Source organism: Bombus flavifrons, chromosome 8, assembly GCF_040668555.2.
Source record: "Bombus flavifrons isolate JBK064 chromosome 8, iyBomFlav1_principal, whole genome shotgun sequence".
Taxonomy (NCBI): Eukaryota; Metazoa; Arthropoda; class Insecta; order Hymenoptera; family Apidae; genus Bombus; species Bombus flavifrons.
Genome location: NC_138449.1, coordinates 14,215,839 through 14,237,216, shown reverse-complemented (window position 1 = coordinate 14,237,216; position 21,378 = coordinate 14,215,839). Strand labels below are relative to the sequence as shown.

The 21,378-nt window shown below is 41.3% G+C and overlaps 1 protein-coding gene across 2 annotated transcripts in view; it reads right to left on the bottom strand.

Annotated features, from left to right (window-relative positions):
• The window catches only part of sm (heterogeneous nuclear ribonucleoprotein L), a 161,636-nt gene that overhangs the window by 42,405 nt on the left and 97,853 nt on the right, over positions 1 to 21,378 (bottom strand). For both annotated transcript variants that reach the window (XM_069118392.1, XM_069118393.1), the window contains exon 6: positions 16,780 to 16,843. In XM_069118392.1, coding sequence (XP_068974493.1) covers positions 16,780 to 16,843 — 64 coding nt within the window. The remainder of the gene's footprint in view (positions 1 to 16,779; positions 16,844 to 21,378) is intronic.

Sequence of the window (21,378 nt, the reverse complement as noted above, 5' to 3'; positions counted from 1 at the left end):
CGGTATTGGCCGGCGTGGTTAGTCGATCGATCAATCAACCTGAACGAAGCTCAAAAACGCACGAGCGCGCGTTACAAAACGAAGCACCTTCAGCCACAATAAAATACGCAATATGTCAGCGTTATTTACGAGGATTGGAAAGTGTCGCCCCAGCGTGCCTGGCCCCAAAGAGATGCGTCATCGCTTTAAAATCGCTCTACTCGCGGCCATCGAGCTTCGAGTGTCCATCGACTCGCTCATTGTCGTTCGCGGTCGTTGGAAAAACGAATCTATTAGTAGGCGCGCGAATCGTGACTTTCATCCTTCCCAGATCTAACGTTGCTACTGGTCCGCGCCGGAAGCGGAAAACGGGTCAACGCAGACTTGCAGCGCGAGCGACGACTACAAAGGTCGTTGGTTATCGCAAAGGTAGCGAGAAAGAAACTTTAATTCGATCGCCAACTACATTGACCCATTTGCAGTGGCGCATTTCCATGTAAATAGCCGCGATAAAAGAAAGAATTCTACCAGGCTCTATGATCGGCCATCGTCAAACGATTTCTACTCGGACTATGCATGTATAGAAACGATTCATTAACCGTTCACGAGATGGGAGCTTCGTCCGATCGTTTTGTTATCGGCGAGACGAATATGTTTCTAGGAGAAGTTTGCTTATTTCTCTTCTTCGTGGAACGCGAGTGAGATATGGATAATCGACGTACGTCTTCTCGAAAGTGAAACGCCAACACGATCTTGCTATAAAAAATTACACGGTTGTTTTCTAAATTTATCTTAGAATTCTAGATGTTCTTGTATAGAATCTTAGAAAAAAATCTAATCTATACTTTTATTGGTCACCGTGTAGAATAGAAGATTCTCGCTGCCCGAAATCATTTCCAACGAAGGGTTAGCGACGCGACGGTCAATTAACGAATCAAAACCCCGACCAGTTAACACGATGCCAGTGTAATCTGCTCGTTACGTTCGTGGGGGCGAGTTTTGTTGGGAGATGTCACCGACGGACCGTGAAGGCTTCACGGTTCGTTGTGTGTCGCCAGGAAAACGAGCAAAGAAAGCTGGAAGAACGAAAGCGGACGATGAAACCGAAGCGAAGTGGCGTGGAAGAGAGCGAACGCACGATGAAAACCGTGTTTCGTCTCACTCTGTTCGAGCTGTTAAACATACTTTTCTGCACGCTGTTGCCCTCAGAGCCGTTTTGGATCGGCCGGTTTTAATAAATCCGCGACACATGTGCCATCCGCGGATAACGCCAGCCTTGAATCTCGTAGGGAAGCGAGCACGATCTTCTCTTTCTCTCTTTCGTTGCTAATGACGCAGCTTTAGAACTTTCGAGTGTAACGAGCCCGAGAGGCAAGTGCTTCGAGGATTGGAAAGAGCGAGAGAGTAGCCGTCGCGTCGAGCCAACCGGCCGAATTGTCTTCATGCGAAATTTACGACAAGCCGTACGGTCACTCATTCTCGTGAAGTTCGCTTCAAATGGAATGACACGGATAAATGGATTCCACTACGGCGAGATACGAGAGGAGAGGGAATCGAAGTTACCAGAGAGATTTACAAATCGAGCGTCGCGACGCGTTTCGGTCCTACAGAGACCGAGAATGATACGTGGAAGTGCATCGCGTTCTCTTCTGCCGCGATTAATCCTTTTACAACGGAATTGTAGGCGGCAGCCACTCGAGACTCAGGAATTTCCGACAAAATATTCGTCGTGGGTAGCTTAATTGGGAAGGCACCGGCCCGGCAAACGGGAGTTCCGGGTTCGAATCCCGATCCAGCAATTCGAACGATCGAATATTTCTCTCCCTACGGAATTGTTTTTAGGAAAATTTCTCTTATGGGTCATCGACAGCGATCCTTTTTCATGATTCTGTAAAGAAGACAAAAATGTGAGTCCAATTCTATTAAAAATTGTTGAAGTGGTCACCACTTCTAAGGAAACTCTACATCTGGTCTTTTTAGTTTTCTCAAGCACCGAAGCCATCGACAGTATGTAGACAAAAGACTGCGACGAAGACAGACCATAAACAGTAGACAGGCGACGTTGGCTTCGGGGTTTTCAGTTATTCGGTAACACAGCTAGCGTGCGGATCTGGACCAGCTCAAATTGTATTCTTACTTATAATTGCACTTCTATTTAAATATATTTTCTACCTTACAATTTATCCACGAGTTTTCTCTGTTTACACATCGAATAACCTCAACAAAAATAAACGCGTTTGTGATCCAATTAGTTAATAATTCGTGAAAGAACAGGAGGAGGGCTAAGACAGTTGTTGAACAATCGGACTTCGTTCAATGCCATTGAGATTTTATAAAACGAAGTTCTTCGGTGTCGAGATTAAAGAAAGAATCATGGAGAACGAGATAAAACGATCACTGTCCGATATATAAAAGCTACAAGATAGAAATTATAAGAAACACCTTAGCAAACATAGAACCGTTGCTGACAAATTCTTTCCCTGGTATTTGGAAAACTTTCTCCGATCGTGAGAGCTAAATCAACGAAAAGCTGTTTGCGAGTGTACGGCCCGTTCGATCGCCATTCTTTTCATTGTTTCCGATCGAAGAAACTCGCGGCAAGGTTGAATTCGTACAAAAGAACGGCGGAGTAAAGCGTTGGCCTAAACGAGACCAAGTCGAACGAACGAATTCCTTCTTCGAGTGCACTTGTTCGTATTATTTACATTGTTCCGTGACGAGTCCGAAGTTCGAACGAATCTTTCGTTCGTTTCGAGAATTGCCAGAGCACGTCGAAGGAAATCCATTTGACGAACCGCATTGTTAAAACTTCCGGCGTGCCCTCCGCGACAGAAATTTTTAATAGAACCTCCAACGACGATATCTTAATTAAAAATCTTTGTATTTCATCAAGCTCGTTTCTACGAACTCGAAAAGGGTCGCTGCTTCTATTGGAGAAATCTTTAGTTGAGGTGAAAAATAAATTATCGCGTCGCGATGTAGAATAGATGTATATGTAGAGGAGAGCAACTCTGGTTCGCCATTTTAACTTGGCAAGAACGAGGAAAAGATCGAGCCCTATCGTCGAGCCAGTTTCCCATCAGCGACCACGAAGCCCACGCGCTCCCTCCATCTGCTGTGCTACCCGTGCTGCCTATCTGGCGAACTAACTTTCAGACAAATTAGCAATTTGCCAGCATCAGGCTAGGTCTCGGGCCGCGGATTGGTCTGGGAGGTAATAGCCTGACGGCCGAAAATTACGGACCGCCTATTCCGTGTCGCGCACATCCCGATAAATTCTATATAGTTGCACACACTGTATAAATTCGTCGCGTTATCACACCGTGGAAGTTGCGCGTTCCAGACGCTACCTCTTATCGAGATTTAAGTTTCTCGCGTGAAAGATGATTCGATATGCATATAGGATACGGTCATGGATTCTATAATAACTTTCCAACTATTCGATGATATACGCTGGCTTACGAAAGTATTTGGCCATTTATCGCGGACAATTTTTATACAATATATATCGCCAGATGTTATATAAGCCATTTTGAAATTTCATGAGTTCCGTGACGAGACACGATCGTTATGATTATATCGATATAATTTCAAATCAATCTGACAATGTACGAGGAAATTATAAGACTTTTACCGTTTGATAAAAAATTAGTACGAACACGAGTCGTAAAGACGATATTATCACGGAACATTGAAACTTATCGACACGACCGACGATTGTCTGTTTAAATGATTTTTACGATTCTCAACTTCTATGAATATTTCCAGACCTGTTTCATGTTTTACCAACGTATTAATAACAATAACGATATCTGAGAACCATAATAGTCGTATCTCTCGTGATAACCGTATCTTATTACAATGCTAACGAGATTTCAAAATGTTTTGCATAACAGGCGTAATATATCCGTAAAACGTTTCCATAATATATCGGATAGATGCTTCTGAGAGCTGCTACTATTGTATACATTTCCGATAAACGTCATAATTCACGAATAAACTCTTAACGACTTCAAAGCTTCACCGCCCGTTGTTTTCTAGCTATTAAACAAAATCTCAGCCACGGTAATTCCAGATTTCTCATAAATACCAGAGAGTCACGTTCGCGTCGTAAAAGCTATTCGCGCGACGTATCTAAACTCAGCCCGAAAACTTCGAGGGATGAAAATGCCAGAGACGCGAAATAACACCGAGAGAGAGAGAGAGAGAGAGAGAGAGAGAGAGACGAATCGAATTTAATTAAATCGTCCGACCCTTAATTACGCGACTCGAAGTAAACGGTGGTTTGAGAAACCATTCGACGCAGTGAAAGAGAGGAAGAGAGTGACGACGAAAGTTATGTTTTCCTCTCCTTATCTGACGCGGCAAGTTCGCCGCGTTTACCAGGAAAACGGACGTACAATTCCAGGACGGTGGTTGGTTTATATAGACCACGGTCTGTTCTGATATTAGCCTCATGAAGGCGTCCAGCAAGCAGTAATTGAGCATTAGGGGTGGACGTAGAGGACCCGAGGGCGTGGGCGCAAGACCAGGTGGTAAACGATCCAATTACTGAAAAATATATCTGAGATTACCCAACCTAAACCGAGGGTTATTAGGTGGAGAGGAAGTCGTCGTCGTCGTCGTCGTCGACGGTGCTGCGACTGGTCATTAACGAAGGATAAAATTAGCTGACGTATAAAAATCCTACGATTAAATCCTACATCGACGTTGCAGAGAACATTTTCATGGAACGTAGCTGTCATTGAATATAACGACGTAAAGCGATAAAACGTAGCACGTTGAAGACGATTTTCAAGGGCGGAACGACATGGTAGTTTCCGGGAAAGTTTGCGCAAGTAGCCTTCCAGCTAAATGAATGGAAGATGGAAGCAATTTTACGAAGAATGTGTAGTTTACTGGTTATTCGACGGAACGAGGTTGTTTCCAGGCAAAGAATCGCGTTCAACCAAACGGAAATTGAAGGTAACGAAAAAGGTAACGGAAAATAATAATGAAAAGCACAGAGAAACGTTCTGGAATAGAAATGCTTTTTGAAGGACAGATAGTCGGGAATTTATTAACATTTCCTTCCGCTTCGATGTACGTACGACGATTCACGAAAGTATTTCAACATTTATCACAGAAAGCTTTCATGAATATATATTGTGTCTACGCGTATATGTATTACGTGTACAGGATATATGGACGCGGGTTATATTAAACTTTCTGAGATTCCATTAGCGCTATTGCGACATACGATTCTACCGTGATTGTATTGATCATTAATATCCGGGCTTATTAATATAATGGATGACTCTCCGATCCACCGTACATAAGCTTTCTTTTGTCGAGCTTTCTTTTACGTCAAACTTATAGAATTACCAATTTCGTGCTTGTATAAATTTATTCGTCGAAGAATAGAAAACGAGTCGTCATATTGCTCGCATTTCACGATGCAAAGAGAATATGTATCGCGTTTCATCGAATTTGTTTACCAGTTTCGTTGATTTCTCGTTAGTCGATTATTACTTTATCCTATCACGTTCGTCGCGATCGGAAAGTAAAATAAGCAACGAGATAAAATGTCGAATTTCCGGCCGTAAATTCGACACGTTCGATAACGGTCACGTTGACACGATCTCGCTTTCCGGTGGCTTCTTCGTCGACTCGTTATCGATTCGTTTACACTGCTTTATAAACGTTCGGTACTTCGACAATTTATCCGAAGGAATTCAAACATCTCAACGTCGGTTCTTTGTTCGTGACCTTGGCGCCCAAACGGGACAATTTCGAGAGACCATTCCAATTTTACTGTAGACGTTTCTAGGTAAAATTTACTCGTTATCTTTCACCTTATGCAACGATCTTTTCAAGCATGACACTAACGATGAGATTAATAAATTTCATCGTGGATAATTTTTAAATCGAGGACAAGAAGTTTTTGAACGGAGATGAAATGAATGCAATGCCCTTCGGTCAAACAGAAACGAACAAAAATTTCGCTAGAAAATATGAAACCGCTTTTAAAAAGCTTTATAGATCCCAACACAAAACCTCTGTATCCTAAAGTCATCGAATACCTTTTTGAACTATAACATCGGTCCTGTAACAAAGCTTTTCCCATATTCTCGTTACCGAAACGGAAGGATCGTTGATCGTGTTTTATCATGGATAGAAACTACGCTTGCAAAAAAACATCCCAAATTCACAAACGAGCCTTTGTGCCGAAACAAGCAACCAACCGTCGATAAACCAACTAAAAGATGCAAGAACCTTAAACGTTTTCGTTATTTACATACAGAGAAAATCGTATAACAATCTCAAGCCAGAATAACTGTCGAAAATTCTATCCTCTTCTTTCATTAACGATATTCATCGACCATCGACGAAAGTACGTAACCAGTTTATCGAAAGTGTTTCCCGAATATTCTAGCTTCGCATATTCCATAAGCTCATTCTCTTCGAATCGACTTTGCGTTACCCCAGGGGAACGATATGTCGACGTGCAAAAAGCTGCTGAAATCGAGACACACGAAAGAAAGAAAAAGGTAGGGTTTAAAAATTCATTCTGTGGTTATTCGTCGCTTTGCTATTCTTTTTGTCTCTTGAATCTCGTTTATAGATCTCGCACAGACCTCTGCAACTCGCGTTTGAAACGTTCGCGCACATTTAGAGACTGAAATCGTGTACGCGTAGTCACTGACGCAAGCGACGCTGATGGACTGAAGAGGCTACAGCAGATCTTTCGTCGAGCTCGTTCCATTTCCTTCCGAGGAATCTTAATTCGACGACGACGCTCATCTAACCTGACGCGACTAAAAACTCGCTGTAACGCGCCGCAAATATCGTTGTGTCTCGCTTGGGACAACGACGCGCGGGATATTACTGGCCTGACGAATTAATTAATTAGTCGCCGCGAAGCAAACGAGAAAAAGAGCTTCGTCCAGACACCTGTTGCCAGCTTCAAGTTGAACGATGGCTTTTTGAAAATGTCTCGCCTTGAAAATTCCAGATGAAAAAAGGACCAGGAGTTTGGGAATGGCGATCGTGGAAAATCGAGCACTGGACGGATGACAAAATTAATGGTCTTGGGTCTGAGTAATTTTCGGAAGGAGAAAATCGTTCGACGAACGTTTGACAGCGATTAGAACGAATTTCTACATCGAGGAACAGAATCGAGTTTTGGTAATCGAAGAACTGGCCGAGAGAAGCCGCCTGTGGTGGAGTCGTATAAACTTTAGGTTACTAGAGTTTGGAACGATTGGTATTACGACAGAAGTCTATCGTGGGCGATCGAATCGATTGAAATCGACATTGAAAGCAAAACAGATGCCTTCGTTAAACCATTGGAAGGATTTTCTATTCAAGCGTTAAAGTTTCATTCGCTCGAAACTGTTATAGAGGAATATTATAGAAAGAGGAAAAAAAAAAGAAAAAAGAAATGGTTAGTCACTGGAATATACAAGAGAGATGGAAGCCTGACAAAGATATGTGGATTCGCAATCAAATCGATTTCGAGGCAATCAGTCTTTCGAGTAGGAATAAGCCAGCGTTCCTTTGTATGATCGCATGTACTCTAATATGATTGACATTTTGAGATTCCGCGTGCCAACAACTAATAGGAAAATGGATGTGCCTTTCTACGAATTGCCTCGGAAATACAGAACATATTTCTGCGGACGTCAGTCGCATCTATTGCGTGGGACGGCGTGGAACCCAATTATCTCTGCAACCTTACTTAAGACAAAATTAACTTACGTTGAAATTTTCTCATCCTTCTTTGTAGACTTCTTTTAAAGAGTAAAAAAGAAGAGATCCGATATGATTTAAAATCGTCGTAATTTAAAAAGAAAGTTGGAAATTTCTACGTTCAAGGAAGTTACTACTGCCAAGAAATTTGTTTCTAAGAATTATCCACAATTAATCGATCTACTCGTATCTAACAATATTACATTGGTAAAAAAATGTAATATTACGTCAACAGTTGTTAAAATATGTTTACGTCATCGTAAGAAATGCGACAGGAATTTTTTGATTCCTAGAATCCGCAAGAAACTACAGGAAACAGCCTTCTAAACGCAACGTATTGAAACATAGTGAGATTCGAGACACGCGTTTGTTATGACTGACTGTCCAACTATGTTTTATCGCATGCCAGATATTCGTGGCGACCCCGTTTAATTTAAATCGCGAAACGGTATGCGCGTTGTCGCCATACCAAACATCTCCACTTCGCGTTTACGAGTTTCCTGATCTTTGCCGCGTAGTAGATGAAAATGTTCCGCCAGAAAAAAAGCAAAACATGAAACACGTCGACGAAGAATCCATCGCTATATATTCGCGCTATGTTATTCGTAATAACATTACTAAATTTTCCAAGTATACGAATCTATCTCTGTAAATTCGATCCTATCTAAGATAATGCGAATTGTTTCGGCGTTAAAACGTTATTAAGTACATTGCTTATCGACGACGAATTTTCACAGATATCGATGGATATTGAATCGAGGACAAAGAAAGAACGAACCTTTGAGACGCGATTCGATTGGACGCGATGAAATTTCTTTTTGCTCCTTTCAGTCTCTGAAAGTTAGATCTGAATATTTTATTATACAGGATCAACACGGGCACACGTCCAATCGCTTTCGACTAGGAAAACCGGCTCGTTCAACGGTATCTATCGTACACACAGGATCGTTGCGGGCTAAATCCACGATCAGCGTAACAAGCTCTAGGCATCGAGCGACCAGTAGAATCGATAGTTTATTAACCTTCTCCCCGACCTACGTGGATACGATTTTACCGCGCGTATATACGTAGCTTCCAGTTTGGCCGCGATCTGAAATAAAATACCGCGGCTTCCAAGCTAGCTCTAACCATCGTATCAGCGGACGACCTCGTTCTGCTTCATTTCGGCTGATCTCGCGTTTTGATTTTTCGCGCCATTTATCTCGAGGAACACGTGCCATCGTTCGATCGCCGAATAGAGGGCATAAAGTTTTATGTAAGTGCATCGATCACTGACTTTCGATTCACCCCCGTCCCCTTTCTCGCTGTATCTCATAGACACGAAGCTTGTTCTCGTTTCGCCAACGACGACGAGTCGTCTTTGTCGTGTTCGTGGTGTTCTTGGCTCGATACGGACCGAAAGAAGATAGCGTCGCGAAACTTAAATCCTTTCTGCCACGACGCGGAGATTTATATATTTCAAACATAACTCGTTAACCAAAGCTGGCTCTAGGCAACTCTCGATCGAATTCCCGTGCGCTGTGCTCGCCTCTTTGTTCCGTTGCTCGTTGACTTTATATACTTCGAACAACGGACTCGTTTGTTCGTCTGGCTTTGTCTTCTCTTATCCCCATCGACGTTCCACTCTCTTGGGTAGCTACGGTTCCGCGACATTTATACGGCCTGGGCCTACAGACGACCAGACGAGAAACGAACGCGGGCTACTAATCGCGTTCACGAATCGTCGTGCCAAAGCGAAATACAGCGGATCGGCTGTCGGCCGCTTAGCGACGACGGAAAATTGGAGCTAACGTGATCGAGAGATTAACTAGCCTCGTTAAAAGCCGCTATTCTTGGAGGGTTCGAACCCGAGAGAGTTTCTGCCCGCTCCCGCGTATCATTCTGGCCAATCTTCTCGAAGCGACGGCTCGTTTCTTTAAGGGGTTGCGTGCTACACTCTAGTGGCACCGGTGACGTGGATCTGACAGCGAGTAGAATGCCTGCCTATCCGCTCGATTCGAAACGTTCTCTAGCGCGCGATTCGTTCTGCCTCGTGCCAGAGTATCTATGTGGTTGTCTCTCGTTCGACGACAGACGTAACTGCGTTTGCAGTTTACTCAGAGTTCCTCGTATTCCACACGTTCCATCGAGCACCGCGGCAAATTGCTACGTTACAGCGAGAGGTAAATAGAGAGAGTGCACGTTATTAAGATCTTTGTGTCGTAATCGCCTTGAATAGTCTTTGTTCGATAAAACGTCTCGTCGATGCAATAATTTTCTAACAATTGACGATGCTTTTTTAAGCTTTCTTTGTGTATAACGTTAACGCGAAATTGATAAAAATCATAAGATTTTTTCTTGGGTAAAACGTTCTATCGTGGCAGTTCGCGCGACTGTGTTTCTGACGATTTCAACGATATAAAAAGATTTTCTTTGGTACGCGGCATTGATGGGTTTTTAGAATCGATAAAAGACACAGTTGTTACAGGCCATTGCCTAACAACGTGGAAATTTCCGTCATTGGCAAAGTCGCAAGGAATCTCTGTATGTGTATGAAGAGCGACGATGTTACCGATGCGGGAAAGATCCAAAGTTTTATAAAAGTATATCAGAGCCCCGCGACATTATCTAGCTACATACGTCGTACCAAACAGTGGGACGAACTTAAATATATTCGAGCACGTGACAAATGAGTCTAAAGTATCCTCTCTATTTATATTCCACGTTTACCTGCTCGACATTTACATGCGGGTAATCTACAATTGTGGGTCCAAATTGTCAGACACGTGTTACGCATCTAAATCGCGCCTCTCTGCTTTCTTATTTCTCTATCGTTTCCGCCGAGACTAACGGAACACGTGCAAAACGGAGAAGAAACAAAACTATACAATGTAAAAAGAAACTGTCGTTTGGTAGTTCCAAAAGTATCAATTCTTTTTGTTAAAAAATTCTCGACTGTGATTAATAAGAAAATAAATTTAACGATTGTTCGCGTACTTTGATAGAATTTTAATTGGTTTAATAATATTTCGACGGTCATTTCTAACGATAGCATCGAAGCCTCGTCGAATATTAAAATCTTCATAGACGAACGTCGATAGCACGATATAGCGTTAATATAGAAAATAGAACAGTTCGTGTATTAATGGCAGAAATATGTAGAATACGAATATGATGACTTCCGAAGCTATTTCCTGTTTCGCCACATCGAAGTCGATTAGGTGATTTAGATCTTCCCGGTACTAAACACGATACGTTCTAAATAATATTCTCGTACAATTTCGATTTATGAATAATCAAGGATTAATTTCAATTAACTTCGTATAAAAACTGTTATCCCTGTGATACTTCAAAAAGAGATACCTACTTAATTTTTTCACGTAAGTTTGGAACATTGTTCACGCTATTCAACATCCTCTCAAGATCAGTATTATCTTTTGGAAAATCGATTGATAATAACAAAAAAGAAAAAAAAAACAATAAATAGATTTTAAGAACCGAACAAGGAAAATTATGTTATCTTGAAAAATATTAGACACAACCGAGTTAAACTTTTAGAAGAATTACTATCGCGAGGAATATCAACACAAGAAGAAGCGAGTCGTCTCATCTTAATTTTAATGGTTGTTCAAGTTTCCAGGGAACGCGAAACGGAAAATCAGATTCGAACGACAGGAACGTCGATGCTATCACTGTGTTACACGGTGAAACTCGCCTCCTCTCTCCGGATTCTCATTTCGTTGTTCAAACAAGGATCCAGTAGAGACCACTACTCGACTCTCGATTTAATCGTGTCGAGCGGTGAATCGATGCCACGGGGCAAACACGTCGATCGGTATCGCGACGAACAGCTGCCGATTGCCATGAAAACTTGCCGATCAGCTACTCGGCCGCGTCTCCTTTGCGGAAAAAAGGTCGAATCTACTATACCTTTCGATCAAATGAAACTTTCATCCGTAAGATAGTTCGGATAGACACGGAGAAAAGGTTAGAATACGTCAGTCGACCTCACCTATCCTCTTTTTGAACCTAATTGATCTAGTGCTCCGATCTACTGATCTGTGTTCTTTTTGACGTCATTCGTTAATAAGAAATACAGTCACTTACGAAAATATTTTAACACTTGCTATATAGAAAACTTTTATGAATATATTCGTTTATGAATTTATGAGTTTACGGATGATCGAAGGTGGAACTGAGTAAAGGTTGTCTTGGCGTTTAAATTTATTTGCTGGTTTTACGAGAAGTGGCATAAATAACCGGATCCGTTGTTTGGATTTGTCTTAGACTGTTGCTGCATAGATTCGAGCGAGTATGATGGGTATTTTAGAAGGCTGAGAGATTACGAGACGTTAATTGTTTCTTACTTGATAGGATGTACGCGTGATAGACCGAAGAATGTGGTGTAGGGCGTGAAATGATCTCGCCAGCCAACCGCACTGCCAACAATTCCGACAGAGAATTGAATTTGACGCACTAAATCTGTCTAAGTCACAGCGTTGTCACTAAGGAATTAAGTTATCAAGCGTGTTTTATTAGGCGCGTTAACGCGTCCCTTCTCCGATTTGCTTAGAAAAAGTGAGGAAGAAAAAAGAAAAACCTGTTTGTCTGATTGTTCGATACTAACTATAATTCCATTGATTCTCAGTGTCTAGACTGGTCGACGCGATTTGTCTTCTGAAATTAAAAAAAAAATCTGCTTCGTGGAAAATTTCACGATTTGAGGATGATGGGAATGAGCAAATTCGGGAGATCACAGGGGACACGTAGGACACGACGACTCAAGGATCGTAGAGTAAGAATCATGAATATCATCTTTGGATTCTCAGATCTTTAGATTTTCAAATTTCTTATTGCGCAATAGTATTGATCTATATATTATTTGCACGTTATTTCACTGTTCGGTTCTTAATGTATCGGAGAACAGGAAAACAGCGGTGACTCGATTGTTTCACGAATAGGAAGTAAAAAATTGCTAACAGATTACAGGCATTCGAAGGAGAGCACACAAGGCGGAAATAAAGCCAGAAACTTTCCAAATATTCTTCCATCAACAAACACAGAATCACTGGCCATATTGGAAACTTCAACAAGTAAAAATCATTCAAGCAACACCGTTATCTTAGTATGAAAACTTTGCTTCTAGCCCGAAGCAGCCCCGAGACTTTCTTAACGACCTAACAGATTCGCAAACTTTCTCCTGTGTCTTTCACCGAAGAACTTTGGAAAATACTCCGAGAAGAGAATAGTTGGCGAGTAATCGACCAGTTTCGAACGTCCGCGAATCCTTCGACCGATTCCACAAGATCGAGAAGATCCGAAGACCGTAGCCTCGCGTCGGACCGATTACTCGGTGAATTCGAGTATTTAAGAGCTGGACTAGAAATTTCCTGCATTCGAAAGTACTCGTGTCGGGTATGAGTGACGCGACGTCAGCCTGCGTGTAATTGGACCGAATTCCACGAGTTCGTGTCTGCTTGTCGTTTAGGTGGAATCGCATCCACAGCTTTATACCTGGCACGCGATCCGCGCCACCGTTTCACTCGCTCGTTTTTAACTTCTTGCGGTTGTTACGCGTTTAATTACTTCGAGAGACCATTTAGTCGCGCGAAAAATTGTTGTTATTCTAACGGTGATCGAAACTGATCGCTAAAGCTCAGTCCACTTGCTTACCAGCTTACTATCTGCGAATAATTTAAGCAAATGCATATTTTTACGAACAAAATCGAAAGAGTAAGATTTAGAACAGGGATTTGTTTCGCTTATCGAACGGTGTATTAGTTACTGTGCCACGAACATTTTCTATATTTTTACCTTCATATTATTATTTTCATTTTGCGAGTTTTTGCACGCTTAATTTCCCATAGATGCATAGTAATCCACTGATTACATTTCTGTATTGTATTTCTTCCGTTCGTTCCTACTGCAACGTTTTTATTAACAATGTATCGCGATCGAGGTTAAAGGTTCAGCTTTTACAATCACCGGTCGATGCACGTGTGTGTGTAAAGCAAGAACTGTCGAGATCATAGGGCACAGTGGTATTTGAAACAGGACGAATGGTAGATTGCGAGCATTGAATGCAAATGTTGCGATCGCGATGGCGTGGGTACCGAGCATTAGGAAAACGATTTGTTCTTCAAAAAAAGTGTTAAACGCAACATTGTACCTGTGTTTCTATGCTACAATACGATGTTGGAGATGTGAATGTCGGTAAATGCTGGGTTACCATGACATTTCGCCTAGTCATCGTTGGTTATCGTTGAAACGTGCCATCTCGAGATGGAAGATCTCGCTGCTAAAATCTTCGTTATCTCCGTTTCGACGCGTAAATATTTCTAGAATTCTCTCCGTCCAACATTAATCAGCCACTTTACGCTCGTTAAATAATCATTCGTTTCGAGAACTTCCTGTCACAGTGATCGATGTAATCGTAATTGAAATAAGAATCGTCGAGTTGGTAAATTCTATTAATAATCTCGGAGACCTTAATCCTGAAACTTCCGCGAGGTTGTAAGGAATTGATGATAATTGGATAGTAATTCCAATCTCTTCGAAGTAGAGCTTCGCTCGACCTATAAGAATATAGTCACCGAGAACTTTGTTAGATTCATCACGAAACTTGGGTCAATTCAAACAACGTTCGAGGCAAGACATCGCGAGAGCAAAGTGCAGAACGTGCACGCCGTTTAAAATTCCTTCGGTCAATCGCGATCTTGGTAATTGTAATTACCTTTCTACTTAAATTCGGCGTGTAAACTTCAGTAAGCACAATTAAGATCACGGAGGCCCAGAAAGAAAGATCCAGGACGACTAACAAATTCAAGATTCACGTAATTTCAAAGAAAAAGCCGTCTACAGTCTAAACGATGGAATTTTCTCTCTTAATTAGCCCCGAGCTCTGCCATTTTCTGCTCTAAATCTTCGTTCGTTTCGAATTGCACGCATGATAATCGGCACATTCGATAGTCTAAATGCAACGAAAAGAAACTATTTACAGCGGCTCGCGAAAGTATCTCAACGCTTACCATAGAAAACTTTTATGAATATGCATATCGCGTGTGTTGTACCGTTATTTTATATCGAAACATTTCTAAATTTCATTCGCATTCGTAACGAGATTCAATTATCGCGATTATTCGCATTATACGGAACATTTTGAAATTTAATTAACATTATAACGAGACACGACTATCTTATTATACCGATTATTACACTGATAAAATTTGAAAGCAATCTGAAAACGTATATAAAAGTTACAAGACATTTACTGCGAACACATATTTAGTAGAAAATTAGTCTAATTTTAGTAGAAAATTAGTATAGTAAAAGAGCATGAATAGCGATTTTAACAAGTGTCTCACACGACAAATATGAAAAGCGTGGATGATGGAGTTGTATAAATACTTCAGCAATTTTCGTGAAACGTATGCTTGTAGCAAATGCCTTCTAACTTCAATATACATTTCCAGACTCGTTTCAAATTCGGCCAATATAATCACAGTAGTCTAGTTTCATTAGCATTAATGAAATCTCAAAGTAGATCGCCTAACAGGCGTTCGAATATCTTCTCGAGCCACTGTATACGATGTTGCTGTACCTCGCGAACGTAACTAGCGTGAAAAGTTTCGCGCAATACTCGGTTCGGTATATCGAAATCGTTGGAAATTCGAAATAGGTCGAAGGAGAATTCTGAACGATAATTCCAGGTGGATATGGTGGAAAGAGGACGCACGATCGCGTCGAAGCTGGTGGAAGGGGCAGCAATCTGCGACGGGAAACGACACGAAATAAATTGCCATCGAGTAATTGTGATTTAAAACGGAAAAATATCGAGAGCACGGTTCTCTAACGAGTACCTTTATCGTTTCGCTACAATGGATCGCACACACGTCGATACGACGCGATGCGCGTCCACGGCGCATCTATCGACTCTTCTTTCTTTTTTCGACTGCAGTGCTTTCGGCGAACCGCACGTATCTCCGTATTTCTGTCTCGATTTCCCGTAAAAGGACGACACATCCGACGTGTCTGGTTGCGTGAATCGTTTGCCTCGTTTGGCCGATGTAACACGCGGTATGAATCGATGCGACTAGCGATGGACGAGAATGATTCGTTCGTGTGGACGGGACTGGAATCGTTCCTCGTTTTGCTCAACCTCTGCGAACGAGCTGAGAAATGGAAATCATCTGCCGGTGAAACTCGCGTGACGTTGAAATTTACTGGCAAATTTATATGGAAACGTAAATCGAATCGCGTAATACGGTTTTAATATTCGTGCGTACGGGTTATATCAGCAGATTAGCCGTTCACAGGTCAAAGCGGTTAATTCCGCTTTTTGAAATTTTAATGCCAAAGCGCTTGACTGGCGCCTGTCTCGTATAATTTCATTACTTTTTTTCTGCTTTCTGTTTTGCGATAATTTGGCAAATAAGCGGCTCGTATTATGGTCTTTCTACCGAAAAGTGCAAACGTTCGTTACAAATATTAGCGGACCGTGAATTCGTAGCACGTATCAAGAAGCGATTCAATCTTGACTGATTCGATCATTCGATTTTCTTTGATTTGATAAATACCACCAGAAAGTGGAGCTGTCTATCGCAGCAGCCGCTTCAATTATTTTCTTCGGATTTTCCAACGATTCTTTACGGGGTTCGATCAACGTTTCCGCGTGTCGAGTAGCGCGCGCACGTGAACTTAACGAGGGACGCGGAAACCTTCTAAGCTCGCATCCGGACTACGTTTTATCCAATTACCGTTTTCTTCTGTGTTCGCGGGTGCACACGAGCACTGAGAAAGCGCGAGAAAGGAAAAACAGGTCGGCGAAAATGTTACCGAATTAGAAGAAATTCTCAGTTACCGCGAGTCTAATGGAAATAGAGGCGAAGAAAAGGAACGATTCCGGTCTATGGAGAAATTTGTGTGCGCGCGTACACGCAGCCCCTGCTACGTGACATTAATGATTAAAATGCTTGAGAACGGTGGAGCGAGAACGCGTGTTCTCTACGAGCCAACATAAGGGAAAAAATAGATAAATAAACGAGAAAACGGAGAGATAAAAAAGACTAAGAAATTCTGGAAGAAACTCACCCAGCGTCGGCGTTGTGTAGTCCCAGCTTTCCGCGTCGTTTTTGTATACGTTCAGTTTGGTGGGCTGCAAACAAAGAATTTATATCGAGATTAGTTGCAAGCAATGGTTAAAAATTATTTTAAAGAAACATTTGCAAGAAACTTAAAAATTATTATCGCTTAACGATGTATCGGCTAGATCATCTACGATATTTATTTTAATCTTCGATCATTGATATCCAATTTTTTTAGACGCCAACGCGGAATCTGTTAAGACTCTTTCACTAAAACACACTCATACAACGTATTTATCACGTGGTATGTTCGCCACATTAATCGCTGCGTGGAAACGAAAGAGATACCCGGTACGTACAACATATTTTTATTAATCGTGCTAAACGATTACGTAAAAAGGATATGAGAAGAAAAAAAAGACACATCGTATATCACGTTAGGCAGAGTCTGTAAAATTTCCTGCCAATAATTAAGCGTTAAATGTTACACGAGATGTAGATATATTTCGATTCCTCGTGTGCTCGATTTTCCATACGCATCATTTTTGCAACGCGTAAAATCGCCAGAGTTCCTTTATATCTAGAGAGATATACAATCTCATCGGTGAAACTTCCCGCTACAGTTACCGAAGCAATAAATTCAATCTTGTATCGAGTTCTCTGATATGCACATTCACCTAGATATGAAACGTAACATCTCCGATAGCATACGATCGATCGATCCGACATCGCTGTATTCCAAGATCATTCTATCGACATTAGTGTCCACACGTAGATCCGATCCGAAGTTAAGTCCTAATAATTTCAAGCTGGACACCCGTTGAAATTTAACACATTCCGTGCAGTAGCATTGGACGATCGTGCGCGGAATTATTAATATGGGAATTTAACGCAGGCAGGCTGCCCTCGCCTGTACCATAAATCCTCGATTAGCTATGCATGTACCGTTGCAAAATGAATTATACAAACACACGGGCAACCAGTTGGCTGCGAAAAGCTGGAAAGAGGTGGGAAGGAGAACGAATTGTTGGGATTATACGCAGATCGGTAGAAATCTGCGTATCGTAACGATGAACGCGTTAACATCATAGCCGATGTTAAATTGTTTGTTTCGCCTCAATCGAACGTATCAACGAAACGATATCAGTAACTCGTAATCGTTCGCGATTATTCTTATTAAATTTCAATAATCTGGCGTTATTGCATGTCGCTTTTGTGCCACGAATACCTTTGACGAGACCAACGCAACTTCCGTTCGTTCCCGGTTTCGAAAAGTTCTCCCTCTTTTGTTCAATTTCGCGTCGATCTCTGCTGAGAGAGGAAAAAGCCACCCTCTCGTTCCTTTGTTCGTCGGGGAAAAAATTTAATTCATCGCTACCGCGAACCTCCATTGAATGCTCTCCGTGTTTCACGCGGGATGCAACCTGCCTTCTTTTCTTCCTTCCTTCCATTTTCATCGCTGAATCGAGCCAAGAAGAGTCTCGAATTTTCTGTATACGCGTGTAATTCACAGATCTTAAGAGTGAACGATGCAGTGGTTATCTTTATCGGTAACTCGTGTCAAGCAATATGGCTTACTTTTTATATATTTCGCAATGCGTCGAAATAAATTGCAAGGAGACATTACTTTAAAAGCAACAATGCTTTCTATCGATGGTGTCTGTATTCTGCGACACAGTTTTCGTATATTAATCGCGTACAAGCGTCGGTCATTTTGTATTTCTAAAGTTTCCGTGTGCTCGCAGATTAAAACGAAAACGGGTTTTATACGAAGCAATCAATCGATCGGTAGAAACTGAGCGAAAGAGCAATCGATGGAACAGCCTCTCCCCGGTATGGCAATACGTCAACTGCTATCGGAAGCTCAGCCGCTTTTTCCACAAGAAATCTCTCTTAGAACCTATTCTCTCTTTGTCGTTAATAGAAAACCTGACTTCGTCGCTTAACTCGATGAAGATCCACGAGCCACGGACTTCGATCAGAAAACATGTCGTTTAAACAGCCGTCCGATTAATTGAGAAGTTTAAACGATGAATGACATACAGCGAAGAAAGATATAAATTAGAATAATTTTAATCTTCTCGCAAACGTTAGTCTTAAACTAATATTCCTCGCTTATATCGAGTTACTAGTTTCTACTTGCTGAAATTAACGTCATTTGTCATCCCAACTGCTCGGTTATAACAGCGAGTTTGAGGGCCAATTAATATGAATTCTACGCGGAATATAGTGAAAAAGGAGTTGCAAGTGCTGGGATAATTTTTCTTTATTTAGCTTTTAAGGCTGTCGCAAAATAGAGCTACGAGCATAAGCGTCAAATAAACTACGGTTTAACAAAGTTAGCTAATGCAGTTACTAATTCCGTACAGTGCATAAAATCTGATTCGATACAACCTTTACCATTTATTCTGCCTCTGTAAATCCGTAAAAACGTACTAAGACACCAGCGTTCGAGTGACTAAGATAATGATACAGGCGACAAAATTACCAGACGCGCATTTTCTTTTTCTGTTGCAGCTTTTTATCTTGTGGTAAGTACTGTTTACCCCACTGTACCGTTTATACATATCTGGACACGAATTAAAGAAAGCTCGTTAAATCAATTGATTCGTTATTTTCCTATAAATTTTGCGATGGCTTTTGCATACTCTGATCCATTGCCTTGCACAAATACAATGCGATTAATGGTTTCTATTAGGTTGTCGGAAAAGTGTCTTTCTTTTACAGACACGTCTTTTACAACAAGGCATCTTTATACGGACATGAAACCTAATTTACCAAACGTTGTGATCTTTATCTTGATAGAACAAAATGAATCATACGTAATTCGATAAAATACGGAAAATATTGTGCATCCATTATTTCCTTATAAAACGAAAGAAACTTTTCGGACGACCTAATATAACAATCAACGTCAATTATCGCGTTTTATACGAGACAAGCGTCCTAATGCTTCGTAGCTTCTCGATTATCGGCTTTTTATCGTCGATATTATAAAATTATAATGCTACAGAGCAATTACAGCAATGACCTTGCGATCGCATAAACGCGGAAGTGTGTCGCGATCGTGATCAAGCATTCGGTGCTTGGTTCGCCGCCGATCTATGCGTTAAATTTATCAGATTACGTCTGGACGGTCGTGAAGCGTGCCGTAAATTTCAAAGTCTCGCCCCGCGCGTTTTCAACGATCGTAAAAACGTCGAGCGGTGCTCGCTGCTTAACAAATGCCCCGGTGTTCCCCTTATTTCTCATAAGAATAATTCCACCAGCGACTGAAAGAAAGTAAAACGGCGGCAGAGAGAAAGGAGAGGACGTAGTGACCGGCAGCGTGGTTCGCGTTTATCAACGGGTGCGCTGCTCAACGCGAGAGAAACAGGCGCCAGTTGAGAAGAATGTGAAACGAAAGAAGAGAAAAAGGAAATGGATGAGAGAAAGAGGAACGCGTTTGCTGGTAATAAACCGTTTTCTCTATGATTCGTGGCTGTTGTGGTGGCGAACAACACAAAGCCTATTACAACGAAACAAATCTCGCGAGAGGGAAGCGTTTCGCTGTACGCTCGATGCACGGCCAATAAAATCTTCTAAAACGCAAGATTAATCGTAAGCAATATATCTGAGACGAAAGAGAACCGACTCGAGCAAGGAGATTTATCAAGAAACGAAGGTAAAAGATCCATTGTTAATCGAAGTGACGCGATGAAAGTAAATGAGAAAAAAGGAAATTGTTATTAATTTTGTAAAAAGCAATCGATGGATACGATGAATTTGATATGACAGTTGCAGAATTAATTAACCCTGTTAAATACTACGTCTATACACGATTCTATTAGGTTGCTCGAAAAGTGTCTTTGTTTCGCAAACGTGTTTTTTACAACAGTGCACCTTCGTGCAAACGTGAAACCAAGTCTGTGAAATGTCGTGTTTATCTCAACAGAACAAAATCGATCGTACGTAATTCGACAAAATAACATAAAACAAAAAACGTTGTGCGTCTATTTACTCATAAAACGAAAGAAACTTTTCCGATAACCTAATACTTTTTTTTTATTTGAATGTATTTTACAACCAATTCTCATTGAGAATTCTAAGTAAATTTTTCTGGCACTGTACCATGTCGTGTTTAATAAGTGTTTATCGTGTGTTTGATTCTAGTAATCTAATACTAACACCGAATATTCTGCTGATATCGAATACCGCAACCGTGAGACTGAATGGAAGCGAAATATGGATGATCGAGGAGCATAATTCTAACGCAACAACCTTTGAATAAACATAGATCCGTAACAACCGAGTGCGAGTAGCCTTGACCTTTTCAAATGGAAGGAAGTTATAGGATCTTTCAAAAGCAGCAGAAACAAAAATAAATTGCGAACGCGGTTATATATGGCCGGCTATAGTATTTCTGGGTTAAAGTTAAAACTGATCGTATTTTAGCAGTAGAGTAGCTAGTTTATTCGAATCGTTCTGCGGTGTCTTGGAAAAGGGAGACGATTCGCCTTATCCGAAAGGCAAATAGATCGCATCGTCCCTGGAACAATGTCCTCCCTCTCTTACCTTACTTTCCATGAATCCACCGACGACTACTTTGTGAAAGGACGTTCGTTCC